Raw genomic sequence first — 26,417 nt, forward strand, 5'->3', positions numbered from 1 at the left:
CAGAACATAAAGTGAGCTAGGCTTGGCATATCCAGCCAAATCCCAAATAAACTCAACCAATGCCACAGTGACTGCACTAGCCCCAACCTTGCATCCTTTCAGGGATGAAGACTTCAAAAGACAGTTCCATTTTCTCTCTAGAACTTAGCGTTTCATAGCCAGGAACCCTGGGAAACCTGGGCTGCTCTAACAGGTCAACCCATCCTCCTTGGTCCACTAAGCTTTTCTTACCCATGGCTTCTGGCCAGACTACCTGTTACCCAGCAATCTTCATCCCTCACAATGAGGAGCTTACTCAAGGTCCAGGCATGGTTCCATTTTGAGGATCCATCCTGCACTACGGACTCTGAGTTCTGCATCTCTGGCCTTCTCTGGGGCAGGGACGGGGTACCCAGGGCCAACCCTGAGCCTGGCCAGGAAAGCATGTCCAGAGGACACCCACTGCCTTCCACAATATGGGCTACTGGGCCTAGTCTGCCCCCTGTCTCCTTGCTAGGGCTGTGAACCCACAGCACTGAGCCAGTGCCTCCCTGGCTCACTCTGGCCACACCAGCCTTCCTGCTGTTGCTCAAAGATGCCAAGCTTGGGTGCAGTGGCTCACGCCTGTCATCCCAGCACTCTGGGAGGCTGAGGTGGGCGGATCACCTGGGGTCAGGAGTTCAAGACCAGCCTGGCCAGCATGGTGAAACTCCATCTCTACTAAAAATACAAAAAAAATTAGCTGGGCCTGGTGGTACATGCCTGTAATCCCAGCTGCTTGGGAGGCTGAGACAGGAGAATCGTTTGAACCCAGGAGGCAGAGGTTGCAGTGAGCCGAGACTGTGCCACTGCAGTCCAGCCTGGGTGACAAAAGTGAAACTCCATCTAGAAAAAAAAAAAAAAAAGACGCCAAGCTCATTCCTTCCATCAACACTTTGCTCTGGCTGTTCCCACTGTCCAGAACACTCTTCCCCCCAGACTCACAGGTGGCTCATTTCTCATTACTCAGCTGTCAGCTCAGGGCCACACCCCAGGGACCCTCCAGCAGCCATCCACTCTATCGTGTCCTTTTATGTTATATGGTGAGGACAGTCTCCATTTTTTAAACAGCATTACTCAGGCATAACTGACATTCCATCAACTACACACCTTTAAAGCACACAGCTGGGTAAGTTTTGACATATGTACATACCTGTAAAACCATCACCCCAACCAACCTAGTGAACAAGGCTCCATCCCCTCTAGAAGTTCTCTCCTGCCCCTATGTATCCCTCCTCCCCCAACTCTCCATCCCCAGGCGACCGCTGATCTGCTCCTGGCACCACAGATTGGTTTTCATGTCCTAGACTTGTGTATAAATAGAATCATACAGGATGTACTCTGCTTCAGTCTGACTTCTTTCACTTGGCATGATTATTCTGAGATTTATCCATATTGTTGCATATATCCATGGTCCGTTCCTTCTTAACTGTACCACAATTTGTTCACTCACTGATGCTCATTTGGGCGTTTTCAGTGTGGGGCTATAATCCATCAAGCTGCTGGGAACATTCATGAGCAAGTCCTCAGGTGGACAAATGCTTTCTTTTTCTTGGGGAAATGCCAACGAGCAGAAGGGTTGGGTCACATGGTAGTGAAGTATGATTTGCTTCTTAAGCAGCTACAATCAATTTTCCAAAATGATTGTATCGTCGTACATTCCCGCCAGCCGAGTTTGAAAGTCCCAGTGCCTCCACATCTTGGTAAGTTATTATTATTATTATTATCTTGAGACGGAGTTTCCCTCTTGTTGCGCAGGCTGGAGTACAATGGCGCAATCTCAGCTCATCGCAACCTCTGCCTCCCGGGTTCAAATTATTCTCCTGCCTCAGCCTCCTGAGTAGCTGGGATTACAGGAATGCTCCACCATGCCCAGCTAATTTTGTATTTTCAGTAGAGACAGGGTTTCTCCATGTTGATCAGGCTGGTCTCGAACTCCTGACCTCAGGTGATCCACCCGCCTCAGCCTCCCAAAGTGCTGGGATTACAGGCATGAGCCACCACGCCCGGCCCCTGGTAAGTTATTTTAATCAGCCATTCTAATAAGTAGGTAGTGGTATCTCATTGCAGTTTTGATTCACAGTAATGACGTCATTCCCTAATGATGAATGACATGGAGCATCTTTTCACATGCTTACTTGCCATGTATATATCTGCTTTGGTGCAGCATTATTCCTTTGTGTTATTTTGTTTATGGTGTTTTGTTGTTTTTTTTTTTTTCAGAGTCTTGCCCTGTCACCCAGGCTGGAGCGCAATGTCATGATCTCAGCTCACTGCAACCTCTGCCTCCTGGGTTCAAGCGATTCTCCTGCCTCAGCCTCCCGAGTAGCTGGGATTACAGGTGTGTGCCACCATGCCCAGCTAATTTTTTTGTATCTTTAGTAGAGACGGGCTTTCACCATGTTGGCCAGACTGGTCTCAAACTCCTGAACTCGTGATCCGCCTGCCTCCGCCTCCCAAAGTGCTGAGATTACAGCCACTGTGCCCAGCCTATGGTAATTCTTAATAGAATGTATTTGCTTGTGTATTGTCTTCCTATGTGTCACCTACCACCACCACTAGGCTATAAGCTCCATTGGCTGGGGCAGGACTCGCTTGCTCCTGTATCCCCCATACCCAGAAGACCACCTGGCACTTGATGGACGGATGCACCATTAATACTGTTGAAAGAGTAAATGAATGAGGCTGAATTCTAGCTCCCGCTCTGCCTCTTTGTGTGGCCCTGAACAAGGTTCCCCAGCCTCCGTTTCCCAGCTTGTAAAGTGAGTCAGAAGTGTTAAGATTCAAAAACCTTGAGAAGCCTCCCAGCTCTGGCTTGTTCTGGGTTGGAGGCCACATCCCCTTCTGGCTGCTCTGGGTTTTCCCTTACTCTGCATCTTCCAACCTCGGCACTGCTGGGCTGTGGCCCCCCAGATATCCTGTCTTGATGGGGGAGGGAGTGACACTTCTTTTGAATCTGGGAGCCTGGACCCCATAGCCCACCCCGCAGCATCCAATCACTCCTGAGCCCCAGACCTGCCACCTTAGCCAGAGGAGCTGGCACCCTGCCGAGGAGTTGTTATGGATCCAGAGAGCTCAATACTCCTGCCTGACTGTTCCCTAATCCCTCCCACACCTTCCATACACAACCAGACACCCCCAGAACCCAGAACTCCCCTCTGCTCCCAGACCATGAGCTCCAAGGGCCTCTCCAGGTGAACCCCAATGCTGGGCCAATGGGTTGGGGCTGACGGCTGCAAGGGAGGGAGGACGGTCCTAATATCAGTAACACGTCAAAGGGAAAGGGCTGACCCGGACACTAAACTCCTGGGTTCCAGCCTCTGCAGTTCCATCTTGATGTGTGATCTGGTGGCGATGGAGGGGGGGTCCCTTCTGTGCTGTGGCCTCAGTTTCCCCTTTAGTGCACTGAGGAGGAAGGAGATACAATGTTCCCAGGCCCGGTCAGTGCTGGTACCTAGCAACGCAGTTTCTTCCAGTGTAGACGCCACTTGGTTTCCCATTCCTCTGGTCATTTTTGTATCAGTTGAGGTGGGCAGGGGTGGGGGATCATGACGGGGGTTATGGGCAGAGGAGGGAGTACAGATGCAGGAGCTCTCAGGGACAGCAGGCTGCCCAGGCAGCAATGACACTGCCACACTCAGGGCAGCACGAAGCCCAGGAGTTGGCTGCCAGTACCCAGCTGGTCTCTGCAGGGAGACACAGAGCAGGTCACCTGTGAAGACCTCCACACGTGCAGGAACTGTTGAACTGGACATCCATGGCAGCCAAGGAGTCATCTGAGGGGCTCACGGGGGAAACCCTGGGAGCTTTGGAGGCTCTGGTGCGGGATGTCTGAGTGGGACTGGGTTTCACGGTGTTGGCCCCACCACAACTAGAGTTGGAACTCTCTGGTGCGGGATGTCTGAGTGGGGCTGGGTTTCACGGTGTTGGCCCCACCACAACTAGAGTTGGAACTCTCTGGTGCGGGATGTCTGAGTGGGGCTGGGTTTCACGGTGTTGGCCCCACCACAACTAGAGTTGGAACTCTCTGGTGCGGGATGTCTGAGTGGGGCTGGGTTTCACGGTGTTGGCTCCACCACAACTAGAGTTGGAACTGTGGAGGCCACAGGGTGCCAGGCCCTGCTCAAGTGGAAGACAGAGACTACACCCAGGGTCAGGGTTAGGGTCAGGGTCAGGGTTCAGTCTGGGCTGGAGAGCAGAGGGCAGGGAAGCAGACCCTCAAGGGATACTCAGAAGCCCATGGCCTGGTCCCAGACACAGAGCACTGGCCGGGCTGGGCTGGACTGGGCTGTACCAGAGCCCTGGCAGAGAGAGAAAGGTTGGCTTCACCTCTCACTGCCTTGAGCCATGGAAACACACAAAAGGCCTTGGTCAGGCAGGAACGGAAAGGAGATCAGGAGTTGGCAAATCAGAACTAAACAGGGTCCCAGCAGCCTGTGGGGTGGATCCTGTGGCTTAGGAATGCAGATGCTCTGGAAGAGGACAGATGGGAGAGAGGCTGCAGAGATATACGAGGTCCTGTAGGGTGTATGGAGAGGCAGAAGATGGGGAAAAACAGGGGAGAGTCTAGGATCCCGAAAGAAAGGGAGAAGAGAAAAAGGAAGTGGCCGGGCACGGTGGCTCACATCTGTAATCCCAGCACTTTGGGAGGCCAAGGCAGGCAGATCACTTGAGGTCAGGAGCTCGAGACCAGCCTGGCCAACATGGTGAAACACTGTCTCTACTAAAAATAAAAAAAAAATTAGCCGGGCATGGTGGTGCATGCCTGTAATGCCTGTAATCCCAGCACTTTGGGAGGCCGAGGTGGGCAGATCACTTGAGGTCAGGAGTTTGAGACCAGCCTGGCCAGCATAGTGAAACCCTGTCTCTACTAAAACTACAAAAAAAAAAAAAATTGGCCAGACGTGGTGGCGCATACCTGTAATCCCAGCTACTTGGGAGGCTGAGGCAGGAGAATTGCTTGAACCCGGGAGGCAGAGGTTGTAGTGAGCCAAGATCTCTCTGTTGCACTGCCACCTGGGCTACAAAGTGAGACTCCATCTCAAAAATAAAGGAAAAAAAAGAAAAAAAAAAAAAGCAGATGATGAGAAAGAAAACACAGGGCCACCAACACGGGAGGAGTGGGAAGTGGGGCCGATTTCATGGCAGAACAAGCTGTGAGATGGGAGGGAGAGGACGGAGACAACGGAGGGGCCAAGGAGACAGCCATCAGCGTGAGAAGCACTGCAGCTGCTCTCAGGGATAGCAGGTGAGCAGGGCCCGAAGGGATAGAGCTGACCCTCGCGCCACCCACAGATGCCTCTGTCGTCAGCTGGGAACGCAGAGCCCTGATGAACTGCAGAAATGTTTTAAATGAAAGTCTTCCAAGCATCAAAATATTGAAGCCGTTGTTGTCTCACTGTGGGTTAGTTGCTATGGAGAAATTCAGCCCCGGCAGCCACTCTAATCAGATGCCCATGGGAGACAGGCCCCAAATGGGCTGGTTTAGGGCTGGCCTCAGAGAAGGGGTTCCCCGCCCAGAGCCAAGAATGGGGGACAGCTCCCCACCTCCCAGCCACGTTTCCTAAAAATCACCCAAACTGGGTCTGCTCCATTGTTGGAGACATAGAGCTGATAGGGAAACTGAGGCCCAGAGAAGGTGAAAGACCCGCCAAGGTCACAGAACTAGTCGACGGCATGGCTGAGACCACATCCCAAGTGTCCCGCTCTGGGTATAGACGTCTTCCCAGCACGTAGTCTGTTTCTCTTCCAAGACCCCATTTGCCAAGCATTTCAAAGCCAGCTCCGTCTCAGGAGTAAGTCAACACCCTAAATATGGTGACTTCCCAGAGTTGGGCCACGCAGGCCAAGCAAGAGCCAGGGACTGTCCTGGGCTGTGGAGCAGGACCCTGGTGCTTCTCCCCAACTCCTCTGCAGCCCAGCCGAGCATGGCTAGGGAGGGTCTTCTCTGCTCAATTCCAGACCGATTCCACCTTCCCATGCCCGTACACCTGCCTGGGTGCTCATGCCTCTGAGCCTTCAAGGCTGATCTCCGCCTGAAATGCCCACCCCTTTGGATGCCCCTTTTTTTTCAATCCCAGTGTCAACAATGCCCCTTGCTATGTCTCGTGGGTTGGCCGTGATGAGATGCAGAGGTCATTTCCCCACCCTCCTTGTCTCTCACTGGCAACAGTCTTTCTAACACTCTGGCCCTCCCTGCATCTGTGAGGCTCATTTCTTTTTTTTTTTTTCTGAGACAGAGCATCGCTCTGTAACCCAGGCTGGAGTGCAGTGGCACCATCTCGGCTCGCTGCAACCTCCGTCTCCTGGATTCAAGCAATTCTCCTGCCTCAGCCTCCCAAGTAGCTGGGACTACAGGCACCCACCACTACACCCGGCTAAAGGAATTTTAGTAGAGACAGGGTTTCACAGGGCCACCTGTTAAAGGGAACACATCTGTTAAGGGAACACCCATGTTGGCCAGGCTGGTCTCAAACTCCTGACCTCAGGTGATCCACCCGCCTTGGCCTCCCAAAGTGCTGGGATTACAGGCATGAGCCACCGCACCTGGCCTGACTGTTCTCTCTTACAGCAGCTGGCATTTTTACTTAGCAGCAGCACTTTTACTTAGCGGCGATGCTCCCCATTCGTCATTGTATTTTCTTGGATGTCTGCCTCTCCTGCAAGGCTATAAGTTTGATGAGAGCAGCAATGTGACGACTGATTGCCACAGGATCCCTGGCACCTAGCAGAGTTCCCGGCATATGTGAGGGGTTCAGAAAATATTTCAAACAGTGAACAGACGAAGGCTGAGCCCCTGCTCTTGGCACACACACAGGATGGGTAAGTATGGAGTGTGGAGCTGCAGATACCACGTCTGAGTGGGGAGGGATGCAGACCCCCAAATGGGATCTTCTTGAGGCTTCTAGGAAGGTCACCCAGCCAGTGATATGAGACTGGGGTTCACTCACCTCTGGCATCAAAGAATTCATCATCTGAGCTCTCCACGGAGTCACTGAGGACATTTCGAAGATGCCAGGGGGCACCGCCGCCCGGGGGAGGGCCACCTGTTAAAGGGAACACATCTGTTAACCATGCCTGAGATGATGTCCCAGTATGAGGGAGGTGACCCAAGACGCCCCTGGACTAAAGGTCAGTTAGCATCCTGCACATCTGTGCCCTCTCCCTCCGAGGCCTCAGACCTCACAGAGCCCTCCCTCTCCTGTGTTGTCATTGAAGCTCAAAAACCTCTCTGAGTAAGCACAGCAGAGCAGGAATGAGTGTGCCCATTTTGCGTGTCCTAACACTGAGGCTGGTGGTAGTTATGAGCCTTTGCTAAGGTGACTTTGCCAAGCAGTGTCTCAGTCAGCACAGGGGAAGCTCTGCTGTATTAACAAATGAGCTCAGACATTTAAACAGCAATGGTTCATTTCTCACTCACACACAGGTTGGAAGGGAGCTCTGCTCATTGCGGTCACTCATAAGTGCCACCACCTTACGATGTCACCAGCTCAAAAGGAAACCTCAAGTTCTGGCCAAGCAGGAGAGAAGGGCTCAGAAAATCTCACCCAGTCTTAAATGCTTCTGCCCAGAAATCACACACTTCTGCTCACATTTCACTGGCCCTGGCTACCAGGCACACACGTCCTGTCCCTCAGAGACCTGCGTTCTTGTATCAGCAATGCCCCTGCCTGAGTTTTTCCATCTGTACAATGAGAATCCTGGCAGAGACTGTCCTTTGAAACTCTTCTACTCTGACTGATATTGGAGGAGCCCACCTGGCCTGCAGTAACTGTCAATAAACAAGCAGGGGGTGGACATCCTCCCCAGCCACTGCCAGGTGAGCCTGATGGTGCAGTCCTTTGAGATACCTGCTACAGTCCCAGTTCACCACACTGCCTACCCTGCAGGATGCTGGCACTGTTCCCTGCCCTGAGTCCAGATCCCAGAGCATAAACTGTTCCTGAAGGGAGAGGGCCAGCCCAGGCCATCCAGGGACACAGCCCTCCTGCCTGTCGTTCCTGCCTGGCCCACCACAAACTCCCAAACACACACCCAGTTTGTGCTTCATGGCTTGGAGCCCAGTGAGAAGCACATTCTGAGACATCAAAAGGACAGAGGGTACAGCGAGCACCAACTCAGTAGTCACCTCTAGGTACAAGGCTGATTCCCTAAGCTTCTGATCCCGTCTCCACCAGTGTGAGCAGACGTTCCACCCTCAGGCCCTGGATTTACTGCAAGGTGGGGTCTGAGAGTTCAGATGCACCATAACTGTGTGTTCCTAACACAGATACGGGACTATTTCCAAATGTATGTGGAGGACATTCTAGCTATTGCAATAAGACAAGAAAAAAGAAATGATTGGAAAGGAAGAAATAAAATTGTGTTTATTCCCAGATGACATGATTGTCTATGCAGAAAACAAAAAGTCTACAAAATCTATATTAAAAAAACTACCAGAACTAACAACTGAGTATAGCAGAATTGTAGGATACAAGATCAACATGCAAAAGTCAATTGCGTTCCTAGATACAAGAAATGAACTGAAATTTGAAAATGATAATGCCCTTTAAAATAGCGTACACAAAATACTTAGGAATAAAGCAAATGTATGTAAAAACTTCTGTGATTCAAAAACTACAATCACTTAAAATTATTCCTGAATTATATCAACTGTATGTTTTCTCAATCAACAGATACTAAAGGTATAAAATCTATCATATCTACTACATTCACATACTATGTGAATATGCTGTATTAATATACAGACATCCCTTGCTATCCAAATCTTTTCCGTTCCTAAGAAGTAAGAATTTGGATAATCAAGAAAGTCCTATTATCCCCATGTGTTCAGCTCCTGAGTTTTAGATAGTAAGAAGCAAGAGTTTAAGTAGCAACAGAGTCCGCTGAGGATTTCTCTGGATCTATTTGGCTCCTGAGTTTGAACAGCAAGAGCCTAGTGAGAGGCTCCTCTATGCGGTGGCCTTATACATGCACAGTTTAGATCCATCCGAGAACAAAGGCAGAGGCATTCTCTCTGATGACCTGTGCAGGGGTCCCAGCAGGAGGTCTGGGGCAGAGGGAAAGGTTGCAGGGAGGCCAGTCAGTTGCATTTGAGGGAGCAAGTTCTCCTAGCTACAGGTGAGCAGAAAAGGAAGGGGCTGGTGAGCATCAAAGGGGGCTTCTCATTCTGCGGACACTGTGTTGGGTACTGGGAACACTGTGGGGAATGAAAGGACAGGACTGGGCGCTCACAAAGCTTACATTCTGCAGGCGGGGAAGGAAAAACCAGCCTCAGTCAAATAAACAACCCAGATAATTTCAGCCTAAAACCTCTCCCTTCCTACACTATGTCCTCCTTCCTCAAGTGTCTTTTATGTGATAATTACAGCCTAAAGAATAGACAGACTTGAACGTGTGGATCTGTACATCCACGGGGAGAAAATGGTTGGGGAAACTCAGCCTCAGACATCATAAGAACTTTGTCACCTATTGTAGTTATAAATGCTGAACTAACACAATGCCTCCGTTTCATTATTGTGACTCTTTTGTGGTTAAAATATATATTCTTTTCAAATGCATATTTTATCTTGTTTACTATTATTCTACTTGCTTTCAAAGTGCATACCTGCCTTGGTGTTTTGTTTCGTTTTGTTTTTGAAACAGAGTTTTGCTCTTGTTGCCCAGGCTGGAGTGCAATGGTGCGATCTTGGCTCACTGCAATCTCCACCTCCCGGGTTCAAGAGATTCTCCTGCCTCAGCCTCCCAAGTAGCTGGGATTACAGGTACCTGCCACCATGCCTGGCTAATTTTTGTATTTTTAGTAGAGACGGGGTTTCACCATATTGGCCAGGCTGGTCTCGAACTCCTGACCTCAGGCGATCCTCCTGCCTCGGCTTCCCAAAGTGCTGGGATTACAGGCGTGAGCCACTGCATCCGGCCCCGCCTTGGTTTTTAAATGTATAGTGGATACCAGGTCTTCCCTCCCCTCCAGCAGGGCTGCCCAACAAACTTCTGGAAAGGTGTTGGGGTGGGGGAACCTCAGTTATATACCTGCAAAAACAGATCTGTTAAGATGGAACATGGGAACTCTTCCCTGCATCTCTTCCTCCAGCATGCAGATTTTTTGGCAAACAACAAAGGTCATATTTCCAACAAGGAGAAAAGCAATGGGCAATGGGCAGTGTCTCGGAAGGGGTTAGAGGGAAAGACCTTTGTGGAAAGGTGTCAGGCGAGCAGAGGCCTGAATAATGAGAAAACCCAGACATGCTAAGCATGTGTGTGTGTGTGTGTCTGTGTGTGCACATCTGCTTGTGCACATACATATGTGGGACGGACTGGGCAAAATCCATGGATAAGAGCCTTCCTGGATGAAAGAACTGCAAGGGTAAATTCCCATATGAGCTTGGTGTGTCCAAGGGGCAGAAAGAAATCCATGTGGCTGGGGCCAGTGATTGAATGGGTACAAGAATAGGGGAAATGGAGCCTGACCAGGTAGGGTAGGACGTGTCATGGACGGAAGCTTGGAACAGGTGAGTTTTAAGGCTCCTCCCACTGCCGAACCTCTATCACCTGCAAACTTCAAGAGGAGGGGAATACAGATGCCGAAGAGGGTCAGAAAGTCTCGTGGGGGAGGGGACCACAAGTCAGATGTGCTAGAGGCCACGTAGGTTCCTGAGAGTCACAGCAGGTGGGCATGACGACCCCAGAACAGCAAGGGAAAGGCTCAGAAGCAGTGTCCTTGAGGCGGGTCTTTGCCCTACACTTCCCTGCATTTTCTGGGTCCAGCACAAAGTCCCACACAGAAGAGGGCCAGGAAGTGTCTGACAAACAAGTAAATGCACAAAAATGATTTGCTTGGTGAGTACGGCATGCCAGGCAGTCTGCTAGCTGCTTTTCAGACATTAGCTAAAGTCATCCTAACCAAGCCTAGCAAAGCAGACATAATGAATCCCCACCTTACAGCTAAGGAAACAGAGCCTCAGGGATGTTTCAGGAAGGCATTTGCTCTGTGGAAGAGCTCAGGGCGGGGGACCTCGGTCTCCTCCTCTCTCCATTGCCTGCTGTCTTGGAAATAGCTACCCTTCTACCTGCTGCTGGCCAGCTGGGCAAGGGGCCAGAGGCCTGCCCCTGGCTCCTCATGGGGGCCCCAGCCCTGGGGGGCTCAGCTGTTCCAGTTCTAGAACCATCTGCCCATCAGGTCTACAAATCAGTGTCTGGGTATCCTTGTGTCTGTGGGAAAAATCTAAATGGATGTCTACATTCCTGCATAGAGGTGTCTAGTGTTACACGAGCATCTGTCCCTGTGTCTGCTTGGCTGTTGTGTGTCTACATTCCTTGGGGAGTGTGAGCTTACTCACCTGCCAGCCCCCTTCCTAATACTGTTCCTAAGAATCGTGCATGCATGCACACTCCCAGAATTCTCTCCCTGTCTCCCTCACACACAAAGTAAATCAGCTCCAGCCATGGGTGAAAATTTAGCAGAGGTTAGAACACAGGCTTTGGAACAACACAAATCTGGGTGCAGTGTTCCCACTTGCTAATCTAGGACCTGAAACAAGTTAACTTCACTGAGCCTCACTTTTCTCATCTGGAAAATGAGTATCATAATCCTTACCCCACTGTTAGGAGATTTAAATGACATCAGCCCCCAGAGCGTCCAGCCCACTGCCTGGCACTTGGAAATGGTGGCCTTTTCAGCGACAGAACCAAGAATTGAGGCAAGGTAAGCCCACCTGAGGGGCTTCCAGGCAGCTGTCAGGGGCGCTCTCCAAGGCCTCACAGCTCTATCTGTGTCCTCCAAGGCCCAGCCCACCTCCTCCTGAAGATGCTCCTTCCATCCACCTTCACTACCACATTTATTTATTTTTACTTTTTGTTTTTCAATTGAGACAGGGTCTTGCCATGTTGCCCAGGCTGGTCTCGGACTCCTGAGCTCAAGCGATCTGCTCACCTCAGTCTCCCAAAGTGCTGGGATTACAGCGTGAGCGACCACACCCAGCCCCACATTTATTTAAAATGTTAAGTCAGGATGAAAGAGAAGGGGAATATCCCACCTCTTCTTCTAGCAATTTAAGAGAGAAACAAATGACCCTTCACCCCAGGAATGCCAGCACAGCTCCGAACTGGGCCCCTCAGTGGGAGGGGCTGCTGGAAGCCATCCCCACTCCCTCTCCTGGGCCCGATACCCACCATCTCAGGTCCAGGGTGGTCTCCTGGACCTTGTCATGGGCCTGGGTCTCCCTAGCATGGGTGTAGCCAGACTCCGCTGAGGTCGTCAGCTCCTCCTGGCCATCTTTCCCACCCAGGGACACAGGACTAGGCGGACAGAGAGACAGACAGGCAGACAGATGGACAGGCGTCTCCTATGTGTGTTCTGCTCTATATCAGGGACCCCAAGGCAGCCCCAGCCCAGGGGCAGAGTCCTCAGGTGAAGGGAGATGCCACCCCCGTGCTCAGGAGCCCTGTCTGAGGGGAAGACATTTCACAGTGAGGAACGCCCTGACCGTAAGATGCAGAACAAAGGTATTGGCTGATGCTTCCTGGGCCAGACCTTGGGCCAGATGGTGTTAGGAAGGAAGGAGTAGGGGACAGAGCTGAACTGGAACAGTCCCTGCCCTCAGAAATGCCAGCCCTGGGGGCACAGCCCTACACTGCTTCCTGCACAGAGCACGGGAGGAACAGAGGAGCAGGCGGCCTGGCCCGTGCGAAATTCCACACCCGCGTGTCTGTCCCGAGGCAAGTGGGAACTGTCCTCCCGGAAGCAGGGACTGGCTAGGGTGCCCAGAGGGTTTCCGGGGGAGGGGAAGCCAATATGAGCCTCCAAGGAAGGGGTGGGCAGGGTTGGCCAGGCCGGGGCAGGTGGGAAGAAGGGAGAGACATAGGCCAAAACAATCGAGCCGTTTCCAAGGAAAGCTGGATCTAGAACTTTCTCCTCAAGGGTAAGGAGCATCAGGGCAAAGGAGGGCACATGGGTGTCTGCTGGCAGCTGTGACTCCAGGGACATTCAGATAGCACCTGCAATTTCCAGACCTCCAGGAAGGAACAGGTGCCCCCAGGCGAGGCCCTGGTGGGTGCACAGCGTTGGGCCGGCACCTGCACCTACTGGCCTGTGGCCACAGCTTCTAGGCCCAGCCCTGCCTACGTTTGTATCAGAAACTGCAGCCTGTCAATGCTGGATGGACTTGAGAAATCTGTGCCTCAGAAGAGGAGAGGGAGGCCAGCCATGGTGCCGCACACTTGTAATCCCAGCACTTTGGGAGGCCAAGGCAGGAGGACTGCTTGAGCCCAGGAGTTTGAGACCAGCCAGGTCAACAAAGTGAGACCCCATCTGTACAAAAAAATCAAAGTAAAAAAACAAGTCTGGCAGGGTGGCATGTGCCTATAGTCCCAGGTACTCAGGAGGCTGAGGTGGGAGGATCACTTGAGCCCAGGAGGTTGAGGCTGCATTGAGCCATGATCATGCCACTGCCCTCCAGCCTGGGGGACAGAGTGAGCCTCTGTCTCAAGAAAATAAAAATAAAATAAAAAACAGAAAAGGAGAAGAGCCAAGAGTGAGAGCAGTGCCTGGCTGCAGGGCTGAGGCTCATTCGAATGGTCTCTCTCTCTCTCTCTCTCTCTCTCACATACACACACACACACACACACACACACACACACACACACATACATGAGAACAGCAGGTTCTACAAGCACAAGCATCAGGGTCTAACTCCTGGCAGCTGATGCAGCTGAAAATAATCAGGCCTTGGGATGTCCCATGGGCAGTGGGAGCCCCGTAGACACATAGAGCCCAGAGCACACATGTGGCTCATGCAGCCACACACACACACACACACACACACACACACTTAGAATCACACTTCAGTGCTCTCAGCTCTGCCTTGGGGTCCCTGGGGTCCAAACTCAGAATGTGGAGTGCAGTGCTTCCTACTGCCTGGCCGAGGCTCCTGCGGACAGGAAGGTGACTGTGAAGCCCCACCTCCTCTCTGCCTCCTCCTCCCTCGAGGGAACCACCATCCCTCACCAACCCGACTGCTCCCAGCCCCAGTTCTGCCACTCACCAATTCGTGATCTTACTAAATGGCAGGAAACCCGTCTGTGCCTCAGTTTCCTGCTCTGTAAAACGGGGAGGATAATCATGCTTACATAGTGTCGCAGTGAGGATTACATGAACAAACATTTCAAAACGGTTTAGCAGAGTGCCTGAGACTCCATCAGTGCTACAAAAGGGTGTGTTAAATAAAATAATAAATTGTGATTCTCCAAGAGCTTTTCTTTGGTTCCTTCATCCATGGCAGCTTCCAAGGGCAGACCCCTCTCCTTCTTCTCAGGCCCCTGGAATGGGAGCCTCTCCACTCCCCAAAGGCTGGAAATGCTTGCCCCTGCCCACGCTCATGGGGCCAATCCCTCTCTCCTCCCTCCCATCACAGCTCCCTGGGGCTTGCCTTGTCTGCCCCCTAAACTTGAACTACTGCAGGCCAGGACCTGCTCTCCCCTCCCAGCCTCTCCTTCCAGCAGCCTGGGCTTCAGCAGCACATTGCCACCAGGAGAGCCTTCACACCACGCTCCTCTTCCTCTCCAGGCCTTTCCTCCTGCAGGTCCTGATGCCTGAAATGTCTTCTATCTCCCCATCCCACCCCCAATTCCTACTGATGCTTGAAGCATCAGCTGGAAGTCTTTCTTGGCCCCTGAGGCCAGCCCGGGCGCCTGTCTCCTTGTGTGTCCTTCATGTCCAGCACCTGTGTCCCTCAGAGTCCCTATTTACAGACTGGGTCTAGGCCTGCCTGCCCCACTGGGCTGTGGGTTCCCCCTGGCAGACACCTGGTACGAATCCTCTCCAGGCTCCTATCCTCCACCAGGTCAGGGCTGGGCACAGAGAAGGCTCTTGTCATGCTCAGTGCGGCCCAGCATAGGGGAGATCTTAGCAAGGCCCCCTCTCAGGGGAGCATCCCCCAGGGAATGTCCTCAGGCTTCCTCTCTGGATCAGGGTGAATTTGGAGACCAGACCAGTCCAGGGCCAGCCAGCCTATCCTCAGCCTTGAAGGGGGGCTGTCCAGGGAGGGATGAGACGCCAGGAGAAGCTGCTTCCAGAAAAAGGCATTACTGAAGGAAACCAGTACTGGTTGGGGGTTGGTTGCTATAGAAACATATCCTAACTATCTCCCAAACTGCTATATGTGCCACCGATGAGCTCATGTGCTCGTCTGTTTCAGGGGACACGCCAGGAGCCCTGGAAGGGCCTATCTGCCCGGGTACGCAGCATTTGAAGCCAACATCATGGAGAACCCAGGAAGAAATCCAGCTTCCAGGGCAACCAGGGGGTTTCATCCATCCATCGGTAACGCACTTAAAGACTGAGGCTGACTTCAGGTTGCAGAACTGTCCTGAGAGCAGCTCAGGTCTGAGACTAGCCGTGGCCCAAACCTCAACCTCAACCACGGCCTCAACTTTCAGCTCGGCTGTAGACTGAGTTATAACCATGGCCACAGGCCAGGCCACAACTCCTGTCTCAAACCACACCACGAACCTGACTACACACCCAGCTTGACTCAGTCACAGACCAACAACACTACTAGCCAAAGACTAAGCCCTAATCCTGGCCACACAACGGCATCCAGCACAATCAAGGGCTTGTATCAAATAACTTGAAGGATATGTTCACTCTAAAGTCTGTACAGGGCAGCCGCGGTGGCTGACACCTGTAATCCCAGCACTTTGGGAGGCGGAGGCAGGTGGATCACCTGAAATCAGGAGTTGCAGACCAAGCTGGCCAACAGGGCAAAACCCCGTCTCTACTAAAAAATATAAAAATTAGCCAGGCATGGTGGTGCATGCCTGTAATCCCAGCTACTCGGGAGGCTGAGGCAGGGAGAACTGCTTGAACCCGGGAAGTGGAGGTTGCAGTGAGCTGAGATTGTGCCATTGCACTCCAGCCTGGGTGACAGAGCAAGACTCCGTCTCAAAAAAAAAAAAAAAGAAAAAAATCTGTACAGCATTGCATCTGGTTGCCTGGGATTTCCACAGCTTCTGCTGCCTGTCGTCTTCATGATAGCCCAGGGAGGTCAGTAAGAAAGGACTCACAATTCTTGTTGACAGATGAGAAAACTGAAGCTCAGAGAAGAAAACTGATGTGCCTCCTGTCATGCCGCCTGTTTCTAGGGGTAAGGGGGGTCTCCAAGCAGGGCACAGTTGGCCGAACCAGTTGCTTTGGGGAAAATGTGCTTTTTGAAGACCTGCTGGTATGTCATAAATATGCCATTTAAATACCCATTAATTACCTTATTTAGGAGATAATTAGTGATTAATAGCTTTGGCTATCTATTGTACTTTCATTTGCTCTGCCAATTAGGCTCCCAACAGTTCTGAATTATTTGGAACAATTCTCCCAAGGCCCAGCTGTCCCCCCTATGTCCCGCCAGACTCTTGTTCCATAAGGAGGAGCCTCTCTCCTCCCTCTAAAATGAGTTCCCTGTAGCACCTGCCACTGTGCCACGACAGGCTCTGCCACCTGCAGGCTCCCCAGGAGGGCAGCCCGAAAGACAGGACAGCAGGAGGCATTCCTTCTGCTCATCGCAGGATCCCCTTGCAGAGAGCTGAGAATGGGCTCAAGGTCCAGGCACCTACCCAGGCAACGGGAGGCCAGGTTGGAATCAGACTCCTCAAAGGACTCTGGGGTCTCTTTCTTTCTTTTTTTTTTGACGGAGTTTCACTCTTGTTGCTTAGGCTGGAGTGCAATGGCATGATCTCGGCTCACCGTAACCTCCGCCTCCCGGGTTCTCTCCTGCCTCAGCCTCCCGAGTAGCTGGGATTACAGGCATGTGCCACCACGCCCAGCTAATTTTGTATTTTTAGTAGAGACGGAGTTTCTCCATGTTCGTCAGGCTTGTCTCAAACTCCCAACCTCAGGTGATGTGCCTGCCTCGGCCTCCCAAAGTGTTGGGATTACAGGCGTGAGCCACCACGCCTGGCTGGGGTCTCTTTCAAAGACCACCTCAATGAAATGACCAGCTTTTTGGGAAGCGCATCAAAGGCTGCCATTAGCCTGGAGCAAACAGTGGGAGGGCAGCAGCTCCCCACCCCATGCCAGCAAGAGCCAGTGTGACCCCCTGCAGGTGATTCGACTCATACCACCTGCCACTCCTGGACTGCAACTGAGCAAAGATGGGGCCCAAGGTTGCCTCTGCCCCCAGGCCCCTCCATTTGGTGCCAAAGCACAGTGCCAGGAATTGCCAGCCAAAGCCCCAGAGGCGGAGCTCTCATCACTGCTCCAGATTACACTATACAAGAAGGAAACACAGAGGCTGCGAGGGATAAACACACACACACACCCGCACTGGACAGTAATGGGAAAACTGAAAATAGCTCTTTTTACCACAAGGGATGACTCCAGAGTTGCTCGGTTGGGACTAGCCTCATGGGGGGCAGGAAGTAGGACCAAGGGGAAGAGAAGGAACCCACAGGGGCGACATCAGGGCCAAAAGGAGCTCTGCTGAGGGTAGTAATCTGGATCAACCCAGAACAATCAGAAAAGGTCAATGGTGCATGAGTGACGGGCAGCCACAGACACTCAGAATCTCTGAAAAACAGACTCTAGAACAAGTGAAAGCCTTCTAGCTGCCAGCCCCGAGAGCTCACAGTCCCACATCCTGCACACCTAGGTCTCTCCCTGAGGAGGGCAGGAGTGCAGGACGTGACGTGCTCTGCAAATACCCAGAGCCAAGCAAACACGGTGTCAGCAGCAGACAGCTCAGAAGAGGCCTCTCAGATCCACCAGAACTCAACGCCCCTCCCAGACAGAGCCCAACGCGTTTCTATTTTTGCTTTCAACCCTTGTTTGGCATCCCTGCTACCAGCTAACAGACGGCTACTTCCCCTCCTTCCAGAAGAATGGGTCATCTGGGAAGAGGAACACCTCCTCTCTGGCCTCCCATGTCCCAGGTCTTCTAATAAACAGGCTGACCCTCTCAAAGAGAGACAAGGCTCCCAACACCCCCAGGAACCTTCCCCTGGTAGGTGGTTCACTCCAAGCTGTCCTGCTCACCAGCCCTGGAGAAGAGCTTCTCCGAGACACCTAGAGAGAGCAGCTTCACAAAACCTGAGACGCCTGCTTTCCAGAGGCAGATGCAACCCCCCGCAGCCCCTTGCCAGCCCTGGCCACACGGACTACACCCTATGGAGCCCCAAATTCACTCACACTGTGCCAACTCCAGCCACAGACTGAACCCCAACATGCCACACCCTGCACCCCATCTCTAGCCTCAAATCGAGCGCTGACAGTGACCACACAGGCCTCCAGCCTGGCCCAATCTGAGCTGTGGCCCCATGAACGTGTGAGCCTCACAAATCCAGCCCTAGGAGAGCCTGGAGGAAGCAGGTTGGCTGGGTGGGGCCCCAGTGCTGGGACCCAGCTCCCACCCCAGAGTCATGGACAGAGGAGGCTTCTGCCCCCTGTCTACCCTTGCCACACACGCACCCTGTGGGGGCTGGTGGCCACACAGCTGTGCAGGCCTCCACCGGCACACGTGGGACCCTGGAGGTGGCATTTACCTCCGGAGTGACTCACTAAGCCTCCTATTCCGTTTGCAAAAGGGGGTGCAATTTAGCATTTTCTTTCTCTTTAGAAAACAGGAATTTTAAAAGAGAGAGAGTGAAGAGAGATTTGAGGGAGTGGGTGGGGAGCTCAGATCTCATTTGATTTCCAAACTCATTTGTTATGCATTCTCTCCTCCCACCTCCCACACCAAGCCCTTCCCCTGGGGACCCTGGCCACCCCCTTCCGGGCTGCTGGCTACAGACCTGGTGATGGCCTGCCAGGAGGCACGTGCTCTCCACGTCCATGTCCTCAGCTCCCCATGGATTGACTGACCCTCAAGTCTGGGAGGATCAATGCAAGGTCAGAGTTGAGAGGGAGCAAGGCCTCTTCAGGGCACAGTAAAACCCACAGCCAGGGAGGCTTTCTCCAAAAAGGAGAGAACAGTGTTGGAGCTGGAAAGAGCCTGAAGCGCATCCTGACCCCCAAACTCTTCCCTTTCACTTTTACAGATAAGGAAACTGAGGCCCAAAGAGGACAGTTCAAGGTCAACCAGTGCCAGAGCCAGGCCTCTGCTTCGTTAGACAAATTAGCTCCCAGGAATATTGACTACAACAGTAGAAGAGACATAAGCTCTAATTCCAGCTTTGCCTCTAACTTTACTTGTGATTCTAGAACTAGACATTTAACCCTTCTGAGCCTCAGTGTCTCATTCATAAAATGGGAATAATATTGGCTCTACCTCAGAGATGCTGTTGAGCCATTGGACAGAAAAGCATGCTGAGAGCTGCTATAGGATCTGAGCCAAATCGGTCCCAGCATGCGAACTCCCGATCCTAGGCTCTCAGAATTCCTGGAAGGCAGCTGGGTCCTACAAGGAAGTCCCCAATCCCTAAAGCCTCCGTGGTCTCTGAAAGTTCACACTCTGTCCTTGAAAGGGAAAAGGATGCCGGATCTCAGAGAAGGACCCTTGACCGAAAGGGTCTGGTCTCTGTCTCCCAACCTGCTTAACAGGTAGAACTGAGAGATCACCAGGCCACCTCCAGCCATGAGGTCTCATAGCATATGAAGATGTATGTGAGAAAACAGCTTCTGGCCAATCTGACCCAGACATGGCCCAGGCAAGTGGCTGGGGCAGCGACGCTGTCCAGCCAGGTCCTCGTATTCTGTGTCCTGCCACACCGGACATCCAAACACAGGTCAAGTCACAGAGGCCTCAAATGAGGGATAAGGGGTTCCAGGCCCAGGATCACAGGATTGAGGTGGAACCTCTCTGTTTGAGCTGCACCATCCTTGGCTCAAACAAGGACACCACAGCCAGAACTGAGAGGCAACAAACGTCTCAGGCTGGGACCTGCCAGGTCTGGTGCTGTGATAGGTGATTTCACAGAGGTCAGCGTATTTGCATAGGAACATGAGGCACATCCAAGTTCCAGCACACCCCAGACTGCAGGAAAGCTTTTGAAAAGCCTGGAGTCTGGCCAGGCACAGTGGCTCACACCTGTAATCCCAGCACTTTGGAAGGCCGAGGCAGGTGGATCACGAGGTCAGGAGATGGAGACCATCCTGGCTGACATGGTGAAACCCCGTCTCTACTAAAAATACAAAAAATTAGTCGGGCGTGGTGGCGGTTGCCTGTAGTCCCAGCTACTCAGGAGGCTGAGGCGGGAGAATGGCGTGAACCCAGGAGGTGGAGCTTGCAGTGAGCTGAGATCACGCCACTGCACTCCAGCTGGGCAACAGAGCGAGACTCCGTCTCAAAAAAAAAAAAAAGCCTGGAGTCTGGACACTGGTGTCTGATTTGACCATATTTGACCACAGACTTCCCATTGAGGACCAAAGAAACTGGGTTTGCCATCTCCTTGCAGGAGGCAATGCCTGTCCCAAGATACGCAGTAAAGTAATCGGTGACCTAGGCCTGGGAGTTTCTCGGAGTCATGCCTCAAATCCCCTGGCACCTCCCCAAAGATTTAAGAATCCCAGTGTTGTCCAAGTGCAATGGCTCATGCCTGTAATCCCAGCACTTTGGGAAGCCAAAGCAGGAAGAATTACTTGAGGCCCAGAGTTTGAGACCAGCCTGGGCAACATGATGAGACCCCCCGTCTCTATGAAAAAAAAAGTATTAAAAATGTTGTTTTTTTTTTTTAAAAAAAAATCTGTACTAGTCTCCTTTCCAAGCTTCCAGATGTTTCCTCCTCTGAGTGATCCAGCCACTAGTCCCTGCCCCTGGGAGCCACAGAGTAAGGGGCCCAGGAGAAGTCTGGCTTTGGAAGGATGTGAGAGCACACGCCCCACTCCAGGAGGACCCCAAAGGAGGCTGACTCAGCAGAGCAAGGTCCAAACTCTGGAAACCCAGGCTCTGCCGTCACCTTCTTCTGTGACGCTGGCCAAATACCTACCCCTCACGGGCCCTCAGCGACCCATTGTTAACGAGGGAACATGAGTATTGAAATGTTCCCTCCCATCCTAACACTGTAGGATCAGTACTTTACTGACTCAAATTACTAGGTTTGCCACATGGAAGCCTGCCAGCTACGCCCCTCAGAGCAGTTTATTCACCTGAGAGGAGAATAAACTGGTTCCTCCAGCCCGGGAGGCCCAGCCCTGTGGCCTCGGCTCTGTCTCTGCAGATATTCCTGCCCTAGCCTGAGAGGTGCCAAGACCCTCTAGGCTGTTCACTCTGCTCCTGCCTAGCCTGGGGACCTGGCCCCCACCCCCTACCCTCATTCTCTCAGTGGGAGAGAGGGGCAGCCTGTTGGGGTGCAGAGGGAGGGGCACAGGGAGGTAGACAGGAAGGGAGGGGCAGTGTGGCTGGCAGGAATCAGAACCAACCCTTCCCAACAAAGGCAGCTCCACCAGGCTGGCCTCTCTCCAGCTTCCCAGGAGCCCTGGTGTCCCAGCCAGAGGGATCTGTCGAAACACCCGGCACTCCTGTCTTCGTGCTCTTTGGAGTTCCTTTTAGCCCTCTGCATTCTTCCACTCCAGCCAGGTTTCTGTACTTTTGGGCACTTCCTACCCACCTTCCACCCCTACCCATAGCAGTCCTTCCACACTTACACATGTGCCTTTTCCTTTCCATCCTCCTAGCCTTTGTTCAAGCCACTACCCCCACCTGGAAGCTGGCCCCTGGTCACCTTTCTTTTTCTTTTTTAGACGGAGTCTCGCTCTGTCGCCCAGGCTGGAGTGCAATGGCACGATCTCGGCTCACCTTGACTCCTGGGTTCATGCCATTCTCTTGCCTCAGCCTCTCAAGTAGCTGGGACTATAGGCACCCACCACCACGCCCGGCTAATTTTGTTTTTGTATTTTTAGTAGAGATGGGGTTTCACCATGTTAGCCAGGATGGTCTCGATCTCCTGACCTCGTGATCTGCCCGCCTCGGCCTCCCAAAGTGCTGGGATTACAGGCATGAGCCACCACGCTGAGCCCCTGGCCACCTTTCTATCCAAACTGTGCTGGCCTTTAGGGCCCATCTCCCAGAGAAACCCAGCCTTCACTGTCTGTCTCAAGCCACTCACTGGCCTCTCTGCTCCATGGGGAGCTCTGTACTGTAAATTATCCCTCCTACACAGAGCTTCTGAATCCTCCCCACCCCTGCCCCCACCTCCCTGTCACTGGCTAGACTGGGGCCACCATAAATGATGCCTGTCTGTGTAACTGAAATCTCCCCTAGAGATTGAGAACTGGTAATAACCCATCTGGATTCACCTTCTGAAGATTTATCTCATCTTCTCTGGGCCCCGGTAACGATTTCTCTTGTACCTGGATTCTCCTGGTAGTGTGAAAGTCCTTTCACTGCCTCCTTTTAGCTCTTGTCTGACACAAGCCGTGCCACAAATCTGGCACAGCCATGACCTGCTGCCCAGGCTGTGCACTGCACAACTCCAGGGGTATTATTCACTAGACCACATGCGATGATCTAAAGTCAGGTACCATGGCAGCCCTGGGGCCCAAAGCTCTGTCTTTTCTCTCCATGGGTGACCTACTGGCCAGATTTTAGAGGGAACACCTCACAGGTCATGGCGCAGACCCTTCACTCACACACCGGGTGCCATAGCCTCCACTCCTGGCCTTCAGCCACCCTTTGTTCCCGTGTCACCCCCCCATCCCCCACCAGAGTGAAGGCCTGATCATTCCTGCCCATCAGTCTGCCCATCTGAGGCAGGTGGTACTGAATAGCCACCCCGCTCTCTATGTTCTCCTTGGGCCTCAGTTTCCCCAGCTGTGAAGAAAGAGATGGGTTCCTGATCTCCAAGGGCTCCCTCTGTTCTGAAGCTCACCAATCTATTCTTCACAGATGTTGCCAATGGGGAATATGTGATTCTTGTACACACATTACTGTGTGTTGTTTTTGATTCAGTAGGCTTAGGAGCATCAAGAAGAGAAGGGAGGCTGGGCGCAGTGCCTCACACCTGTAATCTCATCACTTTGGGAGGCTGAGGCGGGCAGATCATTTGAGGTCAGGAGTTCAAAACCAGCCTGGCCAACATGGTGAAACCCCGTCTCTACTAAAAATACAAAAATTAGCCGGGCACGGTGGTAGGTATCTGTAGTCCCAGTTACTCGGGAGGCTGAGGCAGGAGAATCGCTTCAGCCTGGGAGGCAGAGGTTGCAGTGAGCCGAGATCAAGCCACTGCCCTCCAGCCTGGGAGACAGACCAAGACTCCGTCTCAAAAAAAAAGAAGGGACATTTACAAAATGCAGAGGAGCCTGGGAGAGCTGAGCTGAGAAGGGAGAGGTAACCAGACTCCTTGGGGTGACTGCTGAGTGTGGGGGACAGGAGCCCATGCACTGGATCCACAGACGCGGGGAATCTGTGTTGCCTCGAGGGAAAAGGCCAAGCATGAAATTGCAGCAGAAAAAAACCAAAATGTTAGAACAGCACGGGGCATTGATGCTCAGAGCAGGGCAGTTTTTCCACCTGTCACTGGAACAAATTCCCGCAGACTCTCAGCCCAAGGACCAAAGGACCCACAGGCTAAGGCAGAGGGACTGAGACTGGCACCCCCATTTGGTAAGGGGGTGACCTATCAGGGCAGTGACAGAGAGAGTCCTTCGAGTCCAATAGACCTGGCTGTGAGTCCAGGCTCTGCCCAGACCCTCTGAGCCACCTTGAGGCTGCTATTTCTCCGAGTATCTGTTTCTAGATGTTTTAAAAGGGAGGAGAGTCGCATTTCCTCGCCCCCAGGATCACGGTACAGTAAAGAGCTTAGCACTCTGCCTAGTACATAGAACAAGCAGCGAAATGTTCACTGCTGTTGCGATGACAGTGCCCTGGCAGGTGACCTGTGCTCAAGGCGTCCCGGTGCACACACACACTCACACACACACAGGGTAGGGCAGCAGACGGGACACACGCCCTGCCACGGGCCGTTTTAAGGAGTCGGGGTGGGTGAGGACCCAGGCATGGTGGAGGGAAGAGGGAGGCAAGAAGCCTTTTTCAGCCTCCTTGGTGTCATCTCACAGTGCCTCCCTCAGGAGGGGAAAAGGGAGGGGAGTGAGAAGGCTGTTTAGCTGTGTTCCATACTGGCTGTGCCTCACACAACCGGCCCCACCCCGACAGGACTCCTTGGGGACAGAACGGGAGTGCATTCTCAGGCACCTAAATCTTACAGGCTCAGTGCCTGCACAGGGAGACGGGTCCGCAGCCCAGGGTCCCGGGCAGCTTTCGGGCGTGGGGGTGGATTGACACACAGCCCGGTGGTATTCACGCCCAGTATGCATACGGGTGAATTCACACCCATTCCTTCACTGTCGCGCCCAGTCCTGGGGGACGGCATGGCACCAGCCAACGTCACGGGTTGGGTGTGAGTTCATGGTAGATTCTCACACGCCAGCCTCACAAGAGGCACTGCCGAGACCAGGCTTGCTGCCGCCTACTGTATGGCCGGCCCTGTGGGCACAGCTGTCCTCCACCCGCCTCCCAAGGCACCATCGGGCCCAGAGTGTGCCCGATGAGTCACGGGCCTGGGTCTCCCCAGCACGGGCGCAGCAAGGGGGCTGAGCCCGCCTGAGCCCCGGTGCCTAGCTCAGGGTCTGGCACAGAGCAGATGCTAGTGAATGAACGTCGGGCTGGATGAATGAACGAATGACTAATGCCCGCTCCCTCAAACCACTGGCTACACCGTCTGAGCCTGGGGGAGGGCAGAGCCCACGGGACCCCAGAAGAGGCCTCCGCAGCTGAGGCTTTGCGTCCCAGGGTCAATGGGGGAGGGGGCGGGGCGGCCAGCAGCCGGCGCGGCACGGGGCTCCCCTCCTTCCCGAGAAGGAATCTGGGTCTCTGGACTGAGCTGGTGACGGGGGCTGGGTCGGGGGGTTGTGGCGTCCTGGATGGAGAGAGCTGCAGGACCAGGGGGCGCGTCCCGGTTTGCGTTGGGGTGTGGGACGAAGCGGCGGCCGTGGGACATCCCCTTCGGTGGCGAAGCCCGGGTCTGCCCGGGGCCTCCGCGGGGTGCAGAGGGCTCCCAACGGCGGGACTGGCCCGGGGCGCCGCAGACCTGGCCCTTTCCGGCGGGGCCGTGGAGAAGGGGACGCGGTGTCCCGCGAGGTGACCGGGGGCGCAGGAAGGACTGGGGGCGCGCGGAGCCCCCTCTCCACGCGCGGGAGGTGCAGCCCCGCTACCGCCCCCTACGCCCTCCCGGGACCTCCGCCCACCTGCGCGAGGGGTTCACCTGGACCGGCGGCCCCTCCTCGAGACGCGCGAGTCCCTCCCCCGGGCCCCGGCCCTGCCCTCCCCGCGCCCGCCCTCACCTGCACGGCCCGCCTTGGCCATGTCCCGGGCGGCGGGCTCCGGCGGCGCTACCCGCGCTCCTCGCGCCTCCCGGGCCCGGCCCCGGCCGCCTCCGGCCCCGAACGGACTCCGAGCGCCGCGCCCGCGCCCCCGCCCCGCTCGCCTCGGCTGCCGCCACCGCAGCCGCCGCCGCCTCGCCGCTCCCTCCCGCTCCCTTAAAGGCGCCGAGCGGCGGCCGCGCCCCCCCCCCCACCCCCCGCGCCGCCGGGGAGGGACTGACGAAGGAAGGCGCCCAACGCCGCCCCCGCGGGCCCGCACCCCCGCCCCGGGCCGCGGCCGCAGCGCTCCGGCCCGCGCCGCCACCGCAGCGCGCGAGGGGCGGCAGCCCAGGGGCGCAGAGACGCGGAGACAGCCCGAGACACTGCGGGCCAGAGACGGGGCCCTGGACTGGGAGAGGGGCGCAGAGACTATTTGACAGCGCTGGAGAGAGACGCTCCCAGGGCCGGAACGCCGAGGGGGAGGGAGAGAGAGAGAAATTCGGAGGAGACCAGAGACCCAGAGCCCAGCTCCGGGAGAGAGGGACAGAGGGAGCGGGGAGAGGAAGGAGGACAGGGACCCAGGGAGGCTCCCACGAAGTCAAGAGGAAAGTCGCTCTGGGATCAGAGACAAGAGAGGGACCCCCTCCATCAGCCCCCACTCCAGGGGTTCTGGATCATTTATAGCGTCTGACCTAACCTCAAAAGAGAAAGGATTCCCGTGATTTTAACCCTCAAGGGATAAGTAAAACACTTGCACATCCACCTGGGGTTCTAGGTTGGAGCAGGCTTTGTGGACCCCAGGGGCCTGGTGGTGAGCAGTACCCGCCTTCCACTTCCTAAATCGGGATGCAGAGATTCTAGTGGACAGGCCTCGTGGGCCGGGGAGATATGGGTTATGACTTCTGTTTAGGGGCAGCAGGGATCCACAGTCCAGCCCCAACAGAGAGCAGGAGATGGCCAATTGTATTTGGCGGTGCCTGAGAGGTAGCAACCCTCCACTGAGACGGTGCCCTGCCTCCCCCAGGAATTGGTAAGGCTGAAGCCCAGTTACCATCTGTATAGCCAGGCACCCAGCACACCCTGTCCCACTCCACTTAACAGGGAAAAGGTCAACTGGAGA

At 54.0% G+C, this 26,417-nt stretch overlaps 1 protein-coding gene across 1 annotated transcript in view; it reads right to left on the reverse strand.

The window, feature by feature from the left end:
• Positions 1 to 25,394, reverse strand: part of PITPNM3 (PITPNM family member 3) — a 105,891-nt gene extending 80,497 nt beyond the window's left edge. The window contains exons 1-2 of the mRNA XM_054459495.2: positions 25,280 to 25,394; positions 6,969 to 7,064 (exon numbers count right to left, since the gene is read on the reverse strand). Coding sequence (XP_054315470.2) covers positions 6,969 to 7,064; positions 25,280 to 25,301 — 118 coding nt within the window. The 5' untranslated portion in view covers positions 25,302 to 25,394. The remainder of the gene's footprint in view (positions 1 to 6,968; positions 7,065 to 25,279) is intronic.
• Between the last annotated feature and the right edge of the window lie 1,023 nt (positions 25,395 to 26,417).

The sequence above is a fragment of the Pongo pygmaeus genome, chromosome 19 (assembly GCF_028885625.2).
Source record: "Pongo pygmaeus isolate AG05252 chromosome 19, NHGRI_mPonPyg2-v2.0_pri, whole genome shotgun sequence".
NCBI lineage: Eukaryota > Metazoa > Chordata > Mammalia > Primates > Hominidae > Pongo > Pongo pygmaeus.